The sequence below is a fragment of the Pimephales promelas genome, chromosome 4 (assembly GCF_988280905.1).
Source record: "Pimephales promelas chromosome 4, fPimPro1.hap1.1, whole genome shotgun sequence".
Lineage (NCBI taxonomy): Eukaryota > Metazoa > Chordata > Actinopteri > Cypriniformes > Leuciscidae > Pimephales > Pimephales promelas.
In genome coordinates, this window is record NC_142772.1 from 32,889,609 (window position 1) to 32,913,568 (window position 23,960).

The following is a 23,960-nucleotide window of genomic DNA, read 5'->3' on the forward strand; positions in this document are numbered from 1 at the left end:
TTCAGTGTCACATGATCCTTCAAAAATCATTATAAGATGATGTGATTTAGTGATTTATATACAGTATATACACACACAATTATATATATATATATATATATATATATATATATATATAATTTTTCACCCCCCAGAATTTTCTTTTGCCATCTTTTGTAACTGTATAAATGTTTTTCCTGACACATTTAATCAATTTACAGTGATAGATGCTTACCGAACAAAATGATCAATCTCTACTGGAAAACTGTACTGGTCCCAGTAGTGTAAAGTACATTTTGAATGACAGGATAGCCTTAATAAATAAGGACATTAATGAATGTAATCAAAAGCATCCCTCCTACCTCCTACACACACACACACACACACACACACACAATCAACAACACTGTGCTCACTCCCAGAATTTCAAAACTAGAAGAAAGGATCTATTTTATACCCTGGGCCAATGAAGGGGAGGTAAAATAAAAGGAATATGCAGAGAAGAACTAAGGAGTAGGAAGAAAGAAGAAAGGGGCAGTTAAAGCAAAAACCACGTTGAGCCATACATACTGTAAAGAGCGAGCTAGAAGCAATAAGACAGACTGTATAGTACTTGCTGTGAATCAAATATATCTAGCAGAGAGGCAGTTTTTACATTACATAGGAGAAGGTCAGTGAATCAGGGAGCGCTATGAGCCTAAATCCTATCATCATTTGCCCAGACTCAGCAACTGCAAACAGTTGACAGCAGGGTATAAAACCCAAACCTCCAGCCAGTGATGTGTACACCCAGGGACTACTACACTAAAAGGACCAATTTTCCACATTTCTCAAGCATGAGGGAAATCACCATCATGGTAAGATAATGACACAAAGGACGGAGAGAGACTGAGGCAGACAGCAGCCCATTTAGATATCATCATCACGACAGTAAAACAGCCCCGTAGGGACAAAGAGCTTAAGCTCCTCTGAACCCTTTTAACTTAAAACTATTATCCCAATACATAATTAAAAACATTCACACAAGAGAATGAAAGAACAAAGAGAAAAGAAACTGACTACTTGAGCTGTTGGTGACCAGACTGAAATCAATGTATACACAGGCCCCTTTTGTTTGGTCTCACCTTTATGTATTTATTCCTTAACGTTTTTTTCCGCTTCTTTCGGCACCAGCAAAAACTTGACAAAAGATTAAAAACTGCTCAGCACAGCATATGTCCCAACATGTTACAGCATACAAAACTTTCCGGCTACACAAGATATGCTTCCTCATGTTGATGTGACTCGTGACGAATCCGATAATGTGTAAAATGAGGCTAGCCAATGTTTAACCATCTCATAATTACATCGCCAGCAGCAGCTTCTTTAGAGTGGTGGTGAGTTTTACCTAGTAGTTTTTCCAGCGTCACAAACGTAGGCACACATGACGCACCATCTCAAACAGGTATGGACATGCTCACGGCTACAATCGTTCCAACAGTTTTAACACTTCCTGACCAAAGTGAGAATAAAAAAAACAAACAAAACGAAGAAATAGTTAAGAGTAAAGAGTATAATAATAATATACATAATGGTTTTAGAAATACATTTAAAATATAGAGTAAACAATACACAAAGTGAAATTGCTCTTCGGCTATATCATATATGAAGACTTATTGTCCTATATTTTCATGTTTTAAATATCTGCTTATTTTAATAGCTCACAGTGTATGTTTCACTCTCTAATCATCTGTCTATCATAAGGTGCGGACAGAAAGAAAACAGCAGTGACAAATAACAGACTTTTTCACAAACTGCTGAATCAAAGCTGAAGCTCTGGTGGAACAAAGCTGGCGACTTCATCAAAATTATAGCAACTGACACTGTGTGGCAGATAACAAGCCAACCAGTGCTAGGTCATTTCCAAAGCAAATTCAGCCAGCACATGCAAATCAAACATGCATTTCACTAAGGAAATCTAGCATCAGCAAGGAGAGCAGAGAAAATCTGTGCCACTTGTAAATCAAAAAGACATTAAAAGACATTGCTGAGGAACTTTCAGTTGGGAATGATTGAATTCAAACTACTAAACTACACGCAAATGCCAGTGCCACTTAAATTATGCAGCGACTGTACAACTTTTAATTAAAATAAGTGAGATGTTTACAGTTGCTGAGAAATAGTCTTGGATGATGTAAAATGCTTGAAACAAATAAATGTAACATACACACACATTCAAAAGTTTGTGGTCCGTAAGATTTTTTTCTTCTGTTTTTGAAAGGTGTCTTATGCTCAACATGGCTGCATTTATTTGATGAAACAGTAAAATAAAACAGTAATATTGTGAAATATTATTACAAATATTTGAATATATTTTAAAATGTAATTTATTTCTTTGATTAAAACTGAATTTTCATCATCAGTCTTCAGTGTCACATGATCCTTCAGAAACCAGTCTAATATGATGATTTACTGCTCAAGAAATTTCTTATTATTTCTTTTTATTATTCATTCATTTCTTATTGTTATTAATGTTGAAAACTTTGTGTTGCTTAATATTTTTGTGGAAACCATAGTTATTTTTTTCAGGATTCGTGAATGAATAAAAAGTTCAACAGCATTTATTTTAAAAAATTATTTTTGAACAATATAAAGTCATTACTATTATTTTGATCAATTGAATGTGTTTTTGCTGAAAAAAAAAACAACTACTACCTACATACAGTACATTCAACAAAATATATAGAACATTAAAAGCTATTATTTTTTTAGATATTCAAGAATATGTTTAGAGAGCAATGCATAAATAGATGCATGTTTCTTTTTAACTGACATACATCAATAATTGATAGAATAATTGTTCATTTAATGTTCTGCTGCATCTACCATATAAAGCCCCTCCAAACACCAGACAGATCATATAAGGTACTTGAAACCTTACAAATAATGACTGACAGCTGGTTTGGAACAGACATTGTCAAAGGCATTTAAATATTTATGAGACCTTCTGTAAAAGAAACCTAGTGAGAACGACATAATGAATATGGTTAAATATGTACTTTGTGCATATTAATATGTATTGAAAGATGAAGACTTGCAAGACCCCTGAGCTGTCAAAAGAGAGTTTAATAATTTCATATTTTAAAAACTCATCCACCAAGTACATCAAACAATAAGCGACTACATGAATTTATAATGGAAGATGTGAGAGTTTTACTTGGATCTCACTCTCCAACAAATCATGTGTGTGTGTTTTTGGAGACATCATGAGTTTTGATTTAACAAATGTACAACAGAATCTGTCAAGGCATGATCAGAATCTGATTTCAGTCAGTCACTGAGACAGCATCGGCCTACATTTGTTAATTCAGACGTGCATGTAAACACAAACAAAGAATTATTGAGCAAAGCAAATCTAGTCATTTACAGAGAAAAAATAGCTGACTTCAGAGTGTTTGCTCTAAAAGTATATAGAATAGTAAACATATTTAATACTAGGCTTACTGTTTCAAATTACATTGTTTGACCTGTGGGTGCTAAAGCTGAATAGAACAAACGTTAAACTGAATTATAATGAATTATATTTATGATGATATGACAGTCCCAAAATAGTTTGCAGTTTGATTGCGCGCGCTGAAGCTGAAGAGAACGAGCACCGGGAAACTGAAGAAATTTTGTAGTAGGTTGTTTAAATCAACGAAACATCTAAAAAGCATCTTCGGGATGTGGTGAAACATCTAAAAAGCATCTTCGGGATGTGGTGAAACGAGCGATAGCTTCGTGCTCTGGATGTGCATCCCACAAATCTCCCGCAAACAAAAGATGCTATCCTATCAATATGGGCCAACATTTCTAAAGAATGCTTTCAGCACTTTGTTGAATCAATGCCACGTAGAATTAAGGCAGTTCAAGCATATACAGTATATATACCAAAAAAATAAACATATTACAACTTAAAATGGCAAAGAATTTTCTTCTTCTAGAAACTTAAAAAAAGACCATTTATCATCCGATATCGATATGTGGTCGATATTTTGTACATTCCTAATAGGGACCAGGGAACAATTCAATTCAGACATTGTAACTATGCTTTCCACTGGGGTGAATGAAGAGCCTAAAAATAGTATGAATAAAGGCTAGAGCAAAGAAAATGATCACACTAAACACATAAACACTCAACATCAGTGTTAGCTGTGATGAGATCTAAGCAAATAGCTTCTGGCTGTGAGTGCTGAGGGATGCATCCAGACTGTAGATGACCATGGACACAATGAGAGGAAGAGAGAAAAAGAGTCCCTGAGCACAGGCCGGACGGTGACTAAAACTTGACTACATAAATCAAACAGGATTTGTGTTATGAGCTGTATGTTGTTTCCTCTCTCACACTAATACTGAATATTGGGGTGTTTGGTTTCATGTGTCACTTTTTAAATCTGATCTTTGAAACTGGGATATCACACCACCTCAGAGCTAAAATATGTAGTGTTAATGACATTTATGCTAAGGGAACTTGATAAGGAACCATACTGGCATTGATCCACAACACTGTAAAAGGCTCGCCAAGACAGGTTAAAAGGTTTATCCATTATTTGGTTTATGGCATTGGCACTCGGGGATAACATACAGACGCAGTTTCTTACATAGCTTGAACAGACACATACACACAAAAGTATGTCAATATCGCTAAGTATTCTCTTAAACACATGTCTTAAGTGAATGTAAAAGAGTTGAGAAAGAATATGGATGTGTGTCATTCTATGGATCTGTGTATTTGGTCTTAAAGTGACAGCAACCTACAAATATTGGCTGTCATTCATGTTAAAGGAGTAGTATAACGGCCTTTTTAAAATATGTAAAATAAGGCCACCCTTAAAAATATTCTTGTTTGCCGTAACCCGACCGACCCTGTCAATTTAGGGCCGACCCAATTTTTTTTTTTTTTTTATTTTAGTCCGACCGACTTGCCGGTTGTAACCTGCGTTCAGACCGACCGATTTTTTTTTTTACTCTTCAAACGACTAATTCAAATTCAATAAAATAATATTAATTATATTTTAGTTAGTATTGTAAAAGTTGCTTGTGTCTACATAGCCAACAAACGTAGGCTACGTTCTTTCTTAAATAAAAACCCGTGGCGTCATAGTCATCCGATTATGTTTACACCATTGGTTTAACGTTAAGCGTGTCACTATATGGCTTGTACGTTCGCTCGTTTCAGTGTTCCCGCTTGGTACCCGGTATTAAAAGGGCAACGGGGCTGAATATCAACCATTTCTATAATGAAAATATTAAACAATTTGTCTGTGATGCAATTTTGCTATTCGCAGTCCAGAAGAGAGAGCGATCTCTCACCCGGAGCCACAGCGCGCACAGCACGACAGCCCTGCTTAATGAGTGACAATGAGGACAAAACGTGGTTACACTTTAGATCTGGGATATTATTCTAATTGTATTTTAGATTTCCGCTTTCAAAGATTATAAAAAGAAGATATTTGAGATGAAACCATTACAGACGCATTGTGTCTAGCGCAACTTCCTTCCCTTCACAGCGCTGCGCTGTCATTTCTTCCTAAAACCCAAACGTACCGTCAGAATCAGCACGATCGGTGATTGTTGTAAAATGCAGTCTGTACTGTTGCTAAACTGCGGACGCGTTCAATCATTAAAAGAGCTATTAAAAGCACAAAAGTCTGCGCAAGAGAAGTTGTTCACGACGCGCGACACGCGCTCCGAAATGCACTAAAACGAGACAAGAAAAGTAGGCTATCGCCTCATTTTGGGCTTCATGTGCGCATCTAAACCATCAAATATACATAAAATATAAAATGACCTGCTCTGAGATTCATTTAAACACAGTTTATGTCTTAATTGGATGTAAATTGGGAGAAAATGATGGTGCATCAGTCATCTATTACAGTAGAGTTCTGCATTCGGTCTTAAAGGGGCAGTAGTCTAATAAACGTGACGATTGAGCCAATGCGAATCAAACAACAAAAGGCAGATAAAAATCACTCACAGCTCTTGAATGAATAACTTAAACTTTAATAAGCATTAATCTAACTATGATAAACTATGTAGTGTCATTTTACATTTGATTACTAGCTAAATTAAATTTCTTTTCAGAGAGAGCGACAGACTTGACTGAAAAGCTAATTTTAGACCTTCCTGAAATTAAAGCACTGTTTATATAGGCTAATTTGTATCTTTGTTTAATTGACTCTGTGCACGAGAAAAATGCTAACTTCCGCCTTGAGGGCGGATGTTGGGTACTTCGGTTCCGGTTGCCGTTGTTTACATCCTACATCAGTGGACCGGCTATCTAAATATCTAAATATATTTGTCTAAAACTATGTTCGTTTGTTCATTGTTAAGTCAACCAACACAGTTTTCACTCATATTTGGGTGGAGCCAGGCGCTGCTGCATTGTGAAAAGTAAACGATATTTCAAGTCACCGCACCCAAGCAGTCGCTTTACAGAGTGGAGCGTTGCGTATCCATGACAACTAGAAGGAAGTTTTTAGGCTACTAATTATTTATTATATTATACCCTTTAACCAGGAGAAGCCCCTGGGTTTAGAACCTATTTTGCAAGGGAGACCTGTTTAGAAATATGTGTGAACAGCCTAATATGTGTTAAACAGCCTAACTTGATAACGAACGAACCAACGTCGGATACCTTTACTCCCTGTATGACATGTATAGTGGTTGTCAACACTGATCTATATGAGATTCTATATAGATAGTGGTTGTCAACAACATAGCCTCTGAACATCATAAACAAAACAATGGCCAACACAAACTGTTCTGGAAAATGCACTTTCTAACGCATGATTTCGCATTTTATAATGTATAGAGAGATATAACAGTTACCAAATCGCATAGCTTGAGTACGTAGCATGGCAACATTAATGTCCGAGTGATTCCACGTGTACCGCGTATGTACACGCCGTCAAATGTCCGAGCGAAACAAACCAAAATGTAGATCTACATCTGGGGAGCGATATTTATTTTTTCCTAGGATGGTAGGAGTGACGGGTAGGTTGGGGTTGAGGTAGGTCATATGCTATATATATATATATATACACGGTGTATATATATATATATACATATATATATATACAATAATAACGTTAAGTCAACGGTATTCATAAACACGCTGAAAAGAAATTATGCGTGTTCATAGCATGCCAAAAATACGTGATACGTGTCATACATAGGCAATTTCATGAGATCAGTCTGAGCATGGATGTTGTTGTGACTTAACGTTCCCTTCAAAATGATGCAAATACTGAGAAATGTAATATTTAAACCCCTTCTCTCTTGCTCTGGGGAGCTGGAGGAAAATCATTAGCCAGTCGATGAACATAATCGACTGTAATATTCGCCAAATGTTCAAGACATCTGGAGAAACATACATCCTCTACGTCGTCCATCAGGCTACCGGAAACTAGACACCCCATATCTGTTTCGCAGCCGGAACTAGCATATGCTAACGTGCACATAGTCCATTGTATTCTTTGTTTGACCATGTGTTTGTACTTGTTTTTGCTGATCTCATGTATATATGCATAACAAATAGATATTTTATACATTTTGTGACATTTTGAGCCTAAACTGTAACTGGTCGTATTTTGCATTAACACCTAGCGGTGGATGCACAGTTTGAAGACCCAGTCAGTGACGTCACAATATGCATTTTTTTTTTAAATTCACGATCACCATCTCCAAAATTGTACCTTTTTTTTTTACACTGAATCTTGGAAAAAAAATATAGACCTACCTACCGACCCTTTTTTTAAAAAAAATTGCTGTTACTGCAAACCAAAATATTTTTAAGGATGGCCTAAGTCTCTGTAGTCCCCAGAGTGTGTATGTGAAGTTTTAGCTCAAAATACCACACAGATAATTTTGTGCATGTTAAAGTTGTCCCTTTTTGAGAGTCAGTAAAAACGTGCCATTTTGTGCGTGTCCCTTTAAATGCAAATGAACTGCTGCTCCAGACACAGAGGGCAGAGCTTCACGTAGCAACATGTAGAATGCAAGAGGACGTTTCTGAATGGTTAGTTGATGAATTTATGTAGCTGATCTTCAAGTCATTGATTAGCATATTCTGTCATGATAATCTATAAATTGCTCGTGTGGGAACTGTAGTAAGATGCTTACAGAGTGACATGCTATTGAATTTGTGTTATGTACTGTATTGCATGTGAAAAGAAAGATGGATGTGACAGCTTGAGTAGACTGACAAATGTGCTCTATTACAATTCTTCCACTTCTCAACATGGACTACGTTCCCGGGGGCAGGGTTTATGTCAATATCAGGGTTAGTGATGTCACCAACCCAGGAGGAATGTCATGTAGCCCCTATACCAGCCGTTATTTGTAGTTCTTAAAAAATGATTTCTTGAGCGTTGTAACTTTGCAGATGTTGTTTATGCTTAAACAGCAACATTACACTCTAACTAAAGTTAAAAAAGTGAAATCATAATCAAGCACCCATTCAAACAGCAAATCACAGCTTTAGGAAAGATCTGTATTTAATTCAAACAGTCAACTCAACAGTATACTTATTTTACATTTCGGCCTAATTGTTACATGTCTACCAGAATAAACTACTTAATTTTTTTATTACTTTATTTGTAAAAAAAAAAATTCAAAAAGCATTTTGGTTTTTGGTGCATCCTTAATAGATACACTTAAGTCAATAAATTAGAAGAAGCCTTTACTATAGTATAATATTTGGAATATTTTAGCAGATTATGTGGCAGTTGCTGCTGTTGGCAGCATGAAAAATAAAACTTTTATTTAAATTGCAAATAGATTATACACAGAAATTGAGTAAAGAGCGCCCCCTTAATGACTTAAGCTGTCAATCACTTCAGTTGCAGCGAACAAACCCTGTGCTCAACATTGCAAAACACGTTCTAATTAGAAACCTTTGACGTTTATTAGACTACAGAGCGTGAAATACAAATAAGCACAAGACTGTTTGAAAGCAGCTGCTTATCAGTGGGTTCTGAAGTGAATCGAAATAGTGTTGGCTATTGGAACCGCAGCCCGCCCATGCCTATTGATTCCCGACCCGCACCACAAATGACCACGTAAATATTATTCCACCCGTTACATCAAATATGAGCAGTTCACCCGTCAGGTACCTGCGGATACCCTGCGTGAAGGACTATGCCTAGAGCAACATCAGTATTTCTGGATTCTAAACCTTGAACCACCTTCAAATCACAGCGGCAGAGATAATGCTGCCGCCCATGGTGCAGTGCAGGATGTAAACTAATGATCTAAGCCATGTGCTCTGCTCTGCTCTTGTGAGTAGCGACCTTTACAGCAGCACATGTGTGAATTAATCACTTCCATCCTTCTGTTGGTGCTGTTGGTGAAATGATGGTATATTTCCATTGTTTAGGTCCAAGTAAAACAATTTCCCGTTAAGCTCTATAGAGATGTCCAGTGGATCTGCGGTGTAATCAAGAGACCGGCAGACAAAACATTCAGCTCTGCAGGGAGAATTGTTAATAAAAGTGTGGCGTTGATGGATAAATGGGGAATTCATTTAACATTGGTGTGCTCCCCTCTACCTCATCAGGCAGAAGAAAATAAGGTCTGTCTGCTAATCAGCTGCTGTCCTGACTGTGCTTGTTATTAGCATGCCATTAGCATAATCACTAATCCTCAAAACCTGTAGTTCCATTTAAGTATGGGCGGCTTTTTGGATGCAGGCATGATGAACACTCCCTTCATTCTTCTACATACACATTTCTTATTAAATACTATGACACAAACCATACTTTTCAAATCAGGAATTAATCCACCCTAATTATCCATTAGAAAAGTTTTGGCAGACTATGTGTAATCGCAAAATTCTGTTCATCAGTTGCTCCAAATCAAAAACATATCATATGGTTATTACTCTGTTACTCAAAACAGCAGCTGCACTGTGTGACTACATTTGTCAACACTGAACACACACACCTGCCCTTTTGCTGGTCTGTGTGGTTACATCAGCTTGCACGGCTACAAGAACATTGCTGCTGTCAGCAAACGTAGAAACCCATCCACAGATCAGCAAAACAATATCACGCAATTCATCACAAACATATGACAAATAAAATCAGCCTACAGAGATGGAGCACTCTGGGACTCACCAAAACACTGTCTGAATAAGACACAAGAAACACAACCCTACTTTCTCGCCTTTACAGTATATTTCAGTACAGGGTTTTGTTCAGAGTGGAGGCCCAGAGAAGAGAGAAAAAAAGTGTCCAGTTTCACTTTCACTTAAAATAAATCTATCTTCTCTTAAAAGTCTCAGTCCACCCACCCGGAAATTCAGGCAGTAGGCGGTTGGCCAGAATGATGCAAGACACATAATCCAAAACAGATGAGAGGGGGTACTCCACATTTCCCAGATGAGGAAATCTCCTCAGAATTTCCTACAGCTGTGGCCAATAGGAGCTCAATAATAAAGTTAGCAGGCTACGCTAATGTGGGCTACGCTAGCATGACGTGTGTGTGAGGACGACTCACCAAGCTTACAGCTGCCTGTGGAGGTGACGCTGGAGCAGGGGCAGGGGATGCAGGGGTCCGTGACGAGAAACCTGGGCCTTCTGTAGAAATTATACCTGCAGTTCTCGCAACTGGGTCCTTCGGTGTTGCCTTGGCAGTTCACACAGATGCCTGAGAGAACAGGGGGAGGGAGAGAGGATTGAGTAAACAGACCCACAGCTGTAACTGACAGGACTTTGGTCCAGTGAGGTGGACGAGAGGGGAACAGAGTTCAACGAAACAAAACAAGGTAGACATAACAAACCTGAAGTTAGTAGACCGATGCGAAGGGAAAAAAAGAAATGGAGAGATTGAGCAAACGTATTTCTAGGGTGTGTGCATGAAAACAAGGAACTTCCTTAGACCCCGCAAGAGCATGTGCAAATCTAACCACAAAATGCTAACGGTGGGGTGAGGGTTGTGAAAACAAATAAATGCATCACAATTTGAATAAGATCTTTTTGTGTGTACCAATAACATTGAAGTGAACTCTTTAGTTTGAGTGATTTGAACTGCTTTCAATATATTGATTTGAATTGTTGAATTCACAAGTGAAATGAAAAACAGAACGCTTCCCCAACAAGTTATTGCATAATTCACAGAGGAAGTGTGAGAAACAGAAACAGCGCATAATAATTGCAGAAATCTCTAATTGCTGAAAAAGTGACCAAAACTGTTGTAAGTGATATGCGTTATGATTTCCTTCTCTGAGCATGAGAGAAAGCGCAAATACATGGCACAGTAATTAATGAGTGGAATAAAATAGCAGAAGGAAGGACTGGTGAGTATGGAGGCGTTTTGGAGCTGGAAGTTGGAACAGTATCTTGTTTGGAGAATGTGACGACACAACCAGATCCTGTTCCAGCTCCAAAACACCTCCACCAGTACACCTGATCAACACCTGTGCATCTGATCAAAAATTATGATTTCTCTGCTGTACATCAGGCTTCTTGCATTTGCTGTTTTTTTTATCCTTCATTTCTGACAAAGCACCACTTCTGGTGATAGCGCTATAAATAAATATGAATGTCACTGTATTAGATAACAAAATATCAAACCAAAAATATAGCAGGAAATATAACACTAATATGCAAAACATTTCAGGTCAAGGTCTTAATTTATAAAACAAAAGATGATGTACAGTTCAAAATTAAAACAAAAAGCATTTGGAGACTGTTATCTTCTTTTACATTCCACAGAAGAAAAGAAGTCAAAATTTGGTAGAAGATGAGGGTCAGTAAATGATGACAGAAATTTCAGATTTTAGTGAACTCTACCTTTTAAATGACACTTGTTGGTTGATTAGAAAAATTAAGATGAATGAAGAATGCCAATGCCTCTTGATATTCAAACATTTTTAATTGCGGCATCAATATCCAAATACGTTTTGGGACCAATGCAGCGCTCAGAGCAATTATCTCAGACAGAGAAAGATTAATGACACAATTATTATTATTTATTTATTTATTTATTTTTTTTTTACATGAATTGTAATTCACATGTCTTGTATTTGTCACGTTACTTGCATTTGCCATGTGACCCTTTGTGTGTGCCTAATTAAGGTAATCATCTGTGATCTGTGATCTACTTGTGATATTGTGTGTGCCGAATTAAAGGCAATTATCTGTATATATTTAAAGTTCACTTCATACTACATGTATATTGTGCCTGATGAAGACCTGAGAGTCGAAACGTTGCTTTTTAATACATTTTTGGAGCAGTACCTTTCAGTGTGCGGACTTCACACTTCTTTATTTTGTTTACTTCACTCAGATGTCCTGCACCTGAGCCCAATTTAGGTGTTTGGGATGTGCACACCAGTTTTGTATTTTTTGAGGATTCAATACAATTCACAAAAATCACACTATGAAAAACAAAGAAGTAAAAAACAGTAAACTTGTAATATCAATGTTTTTCACACATCAAAAAAAAAAACCAAACAATTAAAATAAATAGAACTTATGATTTATGAAAATGCTTTAACCACTATTTTTTTTAAACTGTTACCTTTGGGACATTTGCCATTACATTTTATCTTAGAACAATATCTTAGTTTAAACATAAAGTATAAACCTTTCCATATTTGGCGACTGATATTCGATAGCAGTAGATTCTCCTTTTGTGAAGCATCGCTGAACTCAAACGTACACCCAGATCCCTCTGTATGTTTTTATGTGTTTGTTAGAGCTACATCTGAATAGGATGCGTTTTCACATCACTCAAATCATAAAAGAGCCTAGATGTCATCTAGTGGAAAATTTTGGTACTGTGCCCAAATAAAATCTTACTGATAGTTAATTTTTTAAGTAAAACTGAAAAATTAAAGTTTTAAAATTAAAACTTGTTCAGGTTTACGGCTTTGATTTTCTTGCAGTTTTAAAGTCTGATATGTTTTTTTTTTTAAATACATAGTTTATTTAAAATATATATGCACATTGCCCATCAGTGTATCCTCACATTGCATTAATGTTTGTTACTCTAAATGTGGAAAAGTCACAAAACTCAAAAAGAAATAAAATACTGAAAAGTTGCCTTTAAACGTAAACAAATCTGGGTAAAATTGACCGACGAATATCAAAACCATAATAGAAATTGTGTTTGCATTTCAAAACACATCAGAGTATCATGATTGTCATGATTTATATCTCACTTTACATGCATGTTCATGATGCTAAATGAGAAAAATTCACAAAAATGTCAAGAAAAAGAAAATTGTAGGTTAACTAGTATTTCTGATACTACAAGGGTTAAATCAGCTGATACCATTGATTAGCCAATACATTGTACTAGTTCAAACCCGTCAAGAGGCGATCTATGAACTATTACAATTAATCTCTTGCACTTAAATCTCAATTTGCTCCAGGAGTTTGGGGGTTTCTTGCTGTAATAATAAATGTACTTGGATGAAAGCGCCATTTAAATGACTAATTGGATAGTTAACATGAATTTTCTAGAGACTGAGGTTCAGCAATAGGTTATTTTACTACTTATGTTGTGTGCATGTGAGTGACTCACCTGACTGTGGGTGGCAGTAGCTGCTATGATTATTGCATTGACAAGGTTGGCACCCCGTGCTGCTGAAGTTCGAGAAGCCTGGGCGGCAGTCGTCACACTTGTCCCCATGCACTCCCATCTTGCAGATGCACAAGCCTGAACTGCCAGAAAAGTAAATAGAAACATATTTGGAGTTACAGTAATAGAAAGCCAGACATAGAGAGGTTAAAACCTCTGTCCATCAAACACCAGGTTTTCTCTGAACTGCCAGAATTGCTGCTCCTTCCCATCCATCACATGTTAACAGAACCACACCATAAAACTGAAGCAACATGTACAGTATTTGAGATAATGCTGTAAACTAGAGGTGTAATCATATATTAATATGCATCAAAAAAAAATAGTATTATTCAGTCATAAATAATATAAAATGACCAAGGTTTGTGGACAACAGATACTTAAATGCATTTCATTTGCATTGGATTGTTGTTTCATGGTTGTTTCAGGATCTTTCCTGCCCTGCGTTACATAAAAAAAAATTATTACACAAAGGTCATTAGTGGTTCTGCGTGTAATGAAATTTCCTTGAACTACTTGGCAGAGAAACAGATTGGGGTAAATATGCTCTACATGAGAAATTAGTGTAAAAATATTGAGTGCTTAAAATGAAAAGGAACAGAAACTGCAGAAATGAGAAAACTTCTGATTAGACTATTAAACACTTCAGTCTTTTGAAGAGCAAATGAGAAACGCAGAAGAATGATTTCTTCTGGGAGAGCTTGAGAAATCTATGAGATTTCTGCATTTATTTTTTTCACACAAACACACGACTCTCCTATGCACAGAGTAATGAGGCAACTTACTCTGATATGCTGAGCTCATGGTTCCTGGAAAAAAGGACCCTGAGATGTCAGTTGAACCCAACCACAAAAATTAAATCAGTATTCCACTTCTTTCAATAGGACACAGAATATATAAACAATTAATATAATTAAATAGTAAAAAAAAAAAAAAAAAAAAAAAAAACTAAATTAGTTTTTGAAGTGTCATTTGTTTGTGTTCCACAGAAGAAAGAAAGATCTGGGAATTTGCATTTCTTAATAGAATATACCTTTAAGTCTAACTCACTATAGTCTAACGTACACACAAACCCACACACACACACACTCACACGTCACACACACACACAAGTCTCAAATCTTGCCTCATCACACCAGGTTTGCATTGTTTGCTGAAACACACAAATGCACAGTCACTTGTAAAAACAAACTTGAACATGGACATGCTTTAAAGAGCACCTATCATGGATTTTTGAAAATGACTGTTTATGTAGTGTGGATTATAGCTCTAAGGGAATGAAAACATCCTGCAAAGATTTACATCTGAAAGTGCACCGTATATAAAGTTATTGTCTTTCAAAAGTAAGAGTCGAGTCTGAGTCTATGAAATGAATTGTTTTTGAAACGAGTCATTAGCTGTTACATCGTGACGTAGAGAGGTCATTGGCCACTCCCAACAACTGCATACGTAGACTTGAAGTGACGTCTAGAACACATTCAAATACTTCCGCTGAATCGCATCATGTCGAGAAGACGCTGTGTTCTACATTGCAAAGACAGTTCAGCCACTTGTTTCCATTGTCCAGGGACGAGCATGTGAAGAATCAGTGGTCAGAGTTCATATTTGCAACGCCCGAACCTTGTGTTCTCATCATTTTAATGACGAATCATTCAAAATTCAAAAACCTAAATGAATTCAAATGTGTTGTACGCAAGCCGGTTGTTCCTGAAGGAGGGCTCAGTATCCAGTGTATATGGATCAGGTTCGTCCTCCTCCGAATCACAATCTGTAAGTATTATTAATGTTTGCTGTTATGTTTTCTGTAGCATGCACAATATAGTTATATTGTGTTGCGTACACTCCGCACAGCTTCTAAGCGGGGTAAAGTTAGTTTTGTTTTTGATATTCACCAGACATTCATTGAAAAATGGCAATTACCTCCTAAACGAATTAGCCAAATATGACTTCGCTCTATATAATAAGCACTGCCCTTCAAATGCCGCCGCAATGTGAGTTTCGCCAGGAAAGCTTGCTCTTGATGGAGACGCGAGTAAGGGACCGTGTGGAAAGTGCACTTTTTCTGACACTATATACAATTTTCAACCCTTGACAAGCTATAATCCTGGTTTTAGGCATTCCGTTGTCGACAGTCTCTGCCTACGGTTTACCAATAACAACTGACTGGGTCATTTGACCAATCGCCGCAGATTCGCGTCACTCAAAGGAGGTGTTTGGGAAAATGAATCGTCGAATGAATTATTTGGGAGTCGTCGTTAAACTGTTTTTGGGAACTCCTAAAACAAAAATAGGAACATTTCAAATGCTATGATAGGGGCTCTTTAAGAATGAAACCCTTGTGTTTGATTTAGCAAGCATCATTCACTGTGCTAAGGAAGAGCACCGTAAAGACCTTTCAGTCGGTCGGTTTGAGCTATAAGCTGACACCATGATCCTCCACTGCACAAGTCAATAACTTTAATGTTTGGCCTCACAGTCACGTCTAGAGAGAACTGAGCTATGATTGTATCCCATCCACCGTCTATGAAGTGTACAGAGAGAGAGAGAGAGAGAGAGAGAGAGAGAGAGCAGCATTTGAGCAGAATGCTTCTGGCATGGGCTACATGTCCTGTTAATTTCAATGGATTTAATCTGAAAGTGCTTTCCTAAATATTAGAATCCAATGATGGATGTAACCATTTAAAAAATCAGATATTATACTTAGAGCTGCTGTATAATTGTTATTTATTTAAAATAGTGCTTAAAATAGTGCTAAATGCTTAAAACAGTATATTCTCCTATGCCAGCTTAATTTGCAGAATTAACTATACAGTAAGTAAATGTTTAAATATGTCAATATTCTCTCTGTCAATATGTCAAAAACTAACTAACAAAAAGCAAGAAATTGTTAAATAATAATAAAACCAATTTATAAAAGTAACAGTAAAATAATGTTTTTATGTAGAAATTGACAAGAATGCGAGTCAAATGAAAAAAAACATCATTTATTGTCTTTTTTTTAATAAAGATAATATGGACCTGGTAATATTATTAAATAAAGCTAATAGATTTATTCATCCAAGTGCAGTGTGTAGTAGGGCTATTCGTGTTTTCTTGATGTAATAAATACATTTTCAGCCGGCATGTCAGGTGTCGTGACTCGTGTCAATATTAACTCTATTTTACAACAGTATAATAAAAAGACAGGAATTTTGACCACATAATCATTTGGTAGATTGTGATGTGCAGTCTGTGGTGCGCAGTGACAGTACTCGGCAGGCTGTAGTTTTCTTATTTCCAGCGATATAACAATACAACCTAGAACATCTTGATCGACTGGAATACAACAACTCTCATGGTCTCCCTCTCCTTCTTTTCATGGCGTTTCTGGTACCCTGATTTATGTTTTCTTTTCCTCAACATTTTTCAGTCAGTCATTCTCCTAATCTTCCACCAAGTTCATTGTTAACTTCAGGCAGCTGCTGCCTCATCTCTGATTGGTTCTGTTCACGAGCTGGGGTGGGACTTCAAATTTTATTGGTTCCATCTGATGTTATGACTGAATAATTAATAAATACTTTAGATCGGACTAAACCATTTTAGGGAGTTAAGAGAAGCAGATATTTGGAAAAAATATTTGTATGTTTTTGTGGCTTTCATTTAAACCTAATACAGACAGTTTCTGGTCCCATCGACTTCCATACCCAACTGTTTAACTCTGGGGGAGTTGTAATGTGTATTATCTAAAAATTTAAAAAGTGTTCTATCAAAAGATACCCAACTTATGACTTCATTTGCTATAGTTTTGAGTTATGAGTCTTTAGTTGAAATAACAACTTTAAAAATTCCCAGCTCCCAGGGCTTAAGGGGTTAAAAGCAACACAAATGAGATGTTCCTACTGATCCACAAAAGAAAACATAAAAAAAAAAAATGCAGAATCAAATAATCCAGAACTACTTGTCGCAAACCTTAAGCTCTAAAAAACTTGAGAATGCACTAGCTGACTTTGCACTGAGGGTGTAAGTATGGTGAGGTTTCCATGGCAACAACACCTCAGATCACAAGTACCCCACTGAGATTAAACTGAAAGTCTATTACAGTATAATTACCAGGGCAACAATCTCACACAAAAGACAAGCATTAGATATGCTGTGGAAGCAAATTTACAACCTTTAGTAAATCATGCAGCCTTTGCACTTGTCAAGATTAATTAATTAATCGTTTTAGCAATTTGTGGAAATGCTGATGGCACAGCATGGTTTATACCCACTAGCAGTGACATTATTTGTAAATGCTGATATGCTCACACTTTTGTGAATCTATTATTGTGTCTACTAACAATCATGTCGGGTTATTTAGGTCTGTGCTGTTTTAATGAAATTCATTTGTGCAAGGCCAGTTAGTTAGTAGCTGGCATTAATGCACACTATCTAGGGAAATCTGTCAGTCACTGCTTTAGTAATTGCCTACTTCCTTCCGGACTATTTAAGGGCAGAGCGGTTTGAGGCCTGGGTGGTTTGGAACCGCTAATGTATAACCCAGTTTTATTGCGGCAGTGAGTTATGCGGATCTCAGAATTATATGGTCAGACCCAAAGGTTTTCAGAGCAGTTAAACAACCTTCTGAAAGCTCTTGACCTCCTATGCTTCAATGGTGCAAAAGCAGACTGTCATGTTCAGTTGAGGAACACAAGAGTCCATCCTTGTCAGGCATGCCATGTAGGAAAAACATTTTAAGCCTTACTCAGTATGTTTTAATGGTAGCCTCTACATTATTGTTATTTTCATAAATCTACATTTTTATTCAAAATGGCTTACAGTGTAATCAATGTACAGTACATTTCAAAAGTTTGGGGTCAGTAAGACTATTTTGTGTGTGAAAAGAAATCTGAAATTGCAGTTATTCTGCAATTATCAAATTATCAAATTATACACGGCACAGTGCAGATGAATCAAATGTGGGAAATTTCAGGAAAATTTTATCTGAACAATAAGTAACATCCAGTTTTGTTCTGACCAACTAAGAGGAAAAAAACATTGCAGTAAATTGTGCTGATTAAATCTAATACTTTGTTCTCAAGTTGTTAAATGTAAACATCAGTATTGGATGACTACATTTAATACCATTCCAATATTTATCCTTGTTTTCAACTGGGCCAGTTGCAGTGTCTTTTTTTTCTGTAGCTCCGAGGTCTTTTGCATTTTACAACGGATGAATCTCCAGTGTTCACTGGTTCACTGCTAAGGCAAGCATATACTTTTAAACACTGGCTGGTTATGCACTTGGTCAAAAAATGATTTTGGATATGTTTTAATCCAAAAAAGTTATGGAATGCAGCTTTAACATATTAGAATGATTTCTGAGGGATCATGTGACACTGAAGATGGGAGCAATGGCATGGTCACATTAACACGTCATAGTACGCTATAATTAGGTGAAAGGAAAAACACTGACATCTCTCTCTTTTCATACACATTACATCAACTGAGAATAGTTTTTATATAAATTATTTCATTTAAAAAAAAGAGAATTTTAGCTTTATAAAGAGAAATCTTTCGTGTCTCTGTGACAAGTATTTACTGAGTTACAGTTAATTTTTGGGACACGTTTCAGAAAGATTTTTGCGGAGAGAGTGAGCTAAAAACACACCGTTTATTTTGCTATTTTACAAAAACACAAGGTTTTGATGTTAATAAGAAGAGTGTAACACAAAAAATAAGACCCTCTATAGTTTATAATCATGTATTGATTTTATTTATATGACCATTAATGACGGAGTATTTATATGTTGTAGCTATGAGGAAAAAAACAGCATAACACGGTGGCGCGTTACTCGACCTCAGGGGGTTAAGCCCTGTGTTTTGTTCAGGTCTTTGTCCGGTATTGTCAGTGTTTAATGTGGTTTGTTGTTATGTTATTCTCCAGCAATATCTTTAGTTGTGCATATCTATTACAACCAATGTGACAGAATACGGGACCCGTATTTTTTTTTTTTTTTTGTCTCCCCCTAACCAATGGACCTGCCGGCTAAGAAGGAGTTGGAGAAGGAGTAGGATTAGGAGTAGGAAAAGGAAAATGAGAAGGAGAAGGAACAGGAGAAGGAGGAGAAGAAAAACATTGAAAGTAACATAACACTGCACCAAAACAGTTGATTCATATAGTTTCTCTTTGAAGAGATTAGTTGACAATGGATGCTCTTTTACCTCTCATGCAAAGAAAGCAGCTTTTATCTCTTTTAAACATTGTAGCCATCAGATCTGAAGCAACTAGCCCAAGCTTCTGGACAACAAAGCTTCTGGGAAAAAAACATTAACCAGCAGAAACGCATGCCAGATAATTTGAAGTGAGGGATTCCAGTGCACCCCAATCCTGATAAATAGTATAAGATTTTAAAATGCCTGTTTACACAGTGAAAAATCTGATTGGAGGCCAGTGGGAGGGCTGACTGAACAAAGCCACACTGTGCTTGGAGCAGAGCTGGAGACTGTTAATATCCCCTTAAGCCTACCGACCAGAGCTGGTGCGAGTGAACACAGATGAGACACCAAGAAGAAAGACCAAAAAGAAGGAAATTACAGAATGGAAGTGATAAGTGATTAAAGAGTATAAAATCGATTGATAAACATAACTCTGTCAGGTCCATTAATTCAAGCGCACATAAGACAATAAAAATGATAAGGAAATTGTCTTGAATTAATTGCATTTGAAGTCGATAATTAAAATGTGGCAGTATGGCTCTGTTTAGGGAGTCCTCTGACCTTTCATGAGCACCATGAAATAGCAGAGTGAGACAGCAGCAGCATTAGAGAACGCTCACAGTTTAGTACTGGGAGAGCAGAACTATTCCCTCATATGAACAGAGCAGCAACGATGACAGAAAAGCAAATACCACGTTGTACACGACGAGGAGCTGAGGAGGAGGTGGTGGTTTGCAGAGAGCGAGCAGCAAGCAGTTAGGAGCAAACTGAATCTGCTTAAATAGGGCGCCCTGATTTGAGCATAGTCATTAGCAGCGAGGGGAGATGAACAGCAGTGGCGCTGATGCAGCTCAGCTAAGCAGATCACTGATGAGACCATGTTGTCGGCCGATACCGGTAGCAGCATCATGACTACTTGGCCTGCCAGAACTGATGCTGACGCTCAAATTCTGCCAGGTCCATTAAGTCAAGAACACATAAGACAAAAAAAAAATTATTAGGAAATTGTATTGAACAAATTGCAATTAAAGTTGATAATAGTTGATAATTAAAATTTGGTGGTCTGGCTCTGTTCAGGGAGTCCTCTGACCTCTCACCATGAAATAGCAGAGAGTCAGAGGACAGCAGTAGCATTAGGGAACGCTCACCGTTTAGTATTGGGAGAGCAGAACTATTCCACCAAAATATATCGCGTCTTCAGCGTCTTACCTCAGCAGCGTCACTGAACGCGGATTGACAACAGAACCGGAAGAGAATACAATGCTGAATAAAGTTGTAATTTTTGTTATTTTTGGACCAAAATGTATTTTCGATAATTCAAAACATTCTAACTAACCCACTGGTGTCAAATGGACTTACTTTGATGGTGTCTTTATTCTTTTCTGGAAAAGGACACTATACCGCACATACATTTTCAATGGAGGGACAGAAAGCTCTCGGACTAAATCTAAATTATCTTAAACTTTGTTCCGAAGATGAACAGAGGTCTTACAGGATTGGAACAACATGAGGGTGAGTCGTTAATGACATAATTTTCATTTTTGGGTGAACTAACCCTTTAAGTATTTCTTTAGTTGAACCTATTTCCGGATAACTAAAGTGCAGTAAGTACAAAATTAGTTGTTCTAATTTAGCAGACTTTTCGTATATCAATTTAGTAAACCATTAAGTACATAATATGTAAAGGTATTTGTTGTATACTTAAGCATTACATTATTGTATTTCAAATACATTTTGGTATATTTATGTTTCACTAGGGCACACACAAAAAATTGCAGGATCACAGTAAAGACAATGTTAAAATTTCTTCTTGAAAAATTTTGTAGTCAAATTTCCATTTTAATATTCGCCCTGACCTGGAGGCACACTCCGTGAGGAGAACTTTATTTGAATGTTTAATTTATGTGAGATTTAAGTCTGCTGGGTGCTCTGCATTAATGCCACAGTGGTCAACGGTTTAAGCTGATTCGAGAGGTGGCAGCTCTTCATAAAGCGGAGCAGGACAGTACGTGAATGAGCTGGATCTGAGCCAATTTATCTGTGCAAACCCCACAGGCGGGATTAGCTCTTACACTCACTTACAGTTCTCCAACACCTGGTGAGACATCAGAGCAACTTCAATCCTGTCACATCGAGGAACCATCAAGACTTGAGCAGTTAAACACTTCTGCTCCCATAGTCATGTTAAGTCTGATTTCTTCAAAAGTGAACCGACAAAGCATTTTACAGTGTCTGATGAGCAATTCTCTTTCCTCCCTATCAAAAATAAACCCTTCGATTGCGCATATCTTATTTTTCATTTGGCAAGCGTTCCGGTTTTGCCTGGCTTTTGATTAGGCCACACAGCAGGCTAAACTAATCCTCCTCACAGGCGAGAGATATCAGAAGCCAAGTCATTTCAACTTATCCAAATAAAAACAGAAATGGAAAATGGCAAATGGAAAAAGGAAAGTAGTAATCCCATGCTCTATAGTAAAGAGTGCTCTAAGGGTGTGTTATAGCTTTTGTTTAGTTAAGCTCACGTTGCTGGGTGTTAAGGCCCGTTCACACCAAGAACGATAACTATAAAGATAACGATAAATCTATAATTCTAAAAAAAAAAAAAAAATCTCCATATAATAACGGAGCTCACAACTATAACGATCTTTCAGAACGATTTTTTTCAAGCTGTCCAACAATAAAACATTTACTGTAAAGATCTTGCACATTTAAAATGGCAGATGACATTTTAATCGTTGAGGTACAAAAAAAAATCCTCCACTGTTTGACAAGTCATACCCCTCTTTCAATGATACATTAAATAAGGTCATCCATTCATTTGACAGAATTTTAAAAACGTTCCAGTGTTCGTTTGAAACCGGACTGAGAACACCTCTTCAGCTGGGTCTTGGTATGGTTGTTTATTCAGTGGCTCAGTGATACATGTAGGTTGTCTACAAACCAAAAGGTTGGTGGTTCAATGCCCAGTTCCTGACCAAGTGTCGACGTGTCCACGAGGAAGACATCTAACCCTAATAAACCCTAATAGACATCTAACATCTAATAAATATTTATTTATTTCCAAATACAGTGAAATAGAACAGCAGGCATTAATTGATTAATTAATTATGGGGAAATTATATGATGTGGGTTGTGATGAGTCAGCACAGGTTTTTTAACCATACTCTGGGTAGATACTGGCCTTTTTGCACTACGCCTGATTCATTTTGGCCTGATCAGAACTGTTATTTCACAGACTGGTCTCAGATCAGCAAAACCAATATCAACAACAGAGCATGCTCGTATAGTTATCCAGCCTTAGGGCTTTTAAAATGATTGACAGACCAGCAGGAACTGTGTCAATATCATTTGAATAATTCAATCTTATTTCATGCACCCACAAGATCAAATACTGGTCTGCATATCAAATGTGAGGGAACAGAAAGCCTCAAGCACCCCATCATATTAGTACAGCTGATTTCACACCAGCGTCAATTTCACTGGCTTTGACACAACAATATCATTGTTTAATCAGTCCACCACCTCAGACAGTTACATTTTATATACACTCTAAGGCCGTGTGTCCACCAAAGCATTTTTAGCCATCTAAAAAAATGCTAGGCGCTCTGCTGAAAATGCCTAGCTATGGGCGCTGGGGAGCGTTTTGGCAGCGCAGCATTTTTTTCAGTTTAGACACTTGCTTGTTATGATACGGAATATCCGCGAAAGTGTATCTAATTTCACACATATTTTGTTTGTGTTGATTCTATATTAAAATGTTGATACAATGTAATGTATTTTCTCTGGCTCTAGTTTTAAATTATTTTCTTCCCTTATTATGCTTGTTGTCGTCATCTGTTGACGTTGTACAAGCAGAATGTAGCAGTTGGTCGGTCTGGTATTAGTGCCACCCCTCTCCACCACTGTGATTGGACGGTTGGGTAAAAAGTGACAGTGATGAGCACTGTGTTTTACCCAAAGTTGAACATTCTTCAACTCTCGGTGACTTTTAAAAAAACAATGAGCACTCAGCCCTTTCAGCATGAAAAAAAAAATGCTCAGCGCCTGGTTACGTTCATTGCGTTTTAAAAATGTGGCGCTCCCATTGAAAATAATTGAAAAATACACCAGTCGCTTGAAAAAAAATAAAACGCTTTGGTGGACACACGGCCTAAAGATGGTTCTTTAAAAGGTACTTTACAAGTAGTAACAGTTCC

At 37.0% G+C, this 23,960-nt stretch overlaps 1 protein-coding gene across 1 annotated transcript in view; it reads right to left on the reverse strand.

Annotated features, from left to right (window-relative positions):
* LOC120481515 (multiple epidermal growth factor-like domains protein 9) overlaps positions 1–23,960 on the reverse strand; it is a 65,960-nt gene that overhangs the window by 7,548 nt on the left and 34,452 nt on the right. The window contains exons 3-4 of the mRNA XM_039675205.2: positions 13,531–13,670; positions 10,498–10,647 (exon numbers count right to left, since the gene is read on the reverse strand). Coding sequence (XP_039531139.2) covers positions 10,498–10,647; positions 13,531–13,670 — 290 coding nt within the window. The remainder of the gene's footprint in view (positions 1–10,497; positions 10,648–13,530; positions 13,671–23,960) is intronic.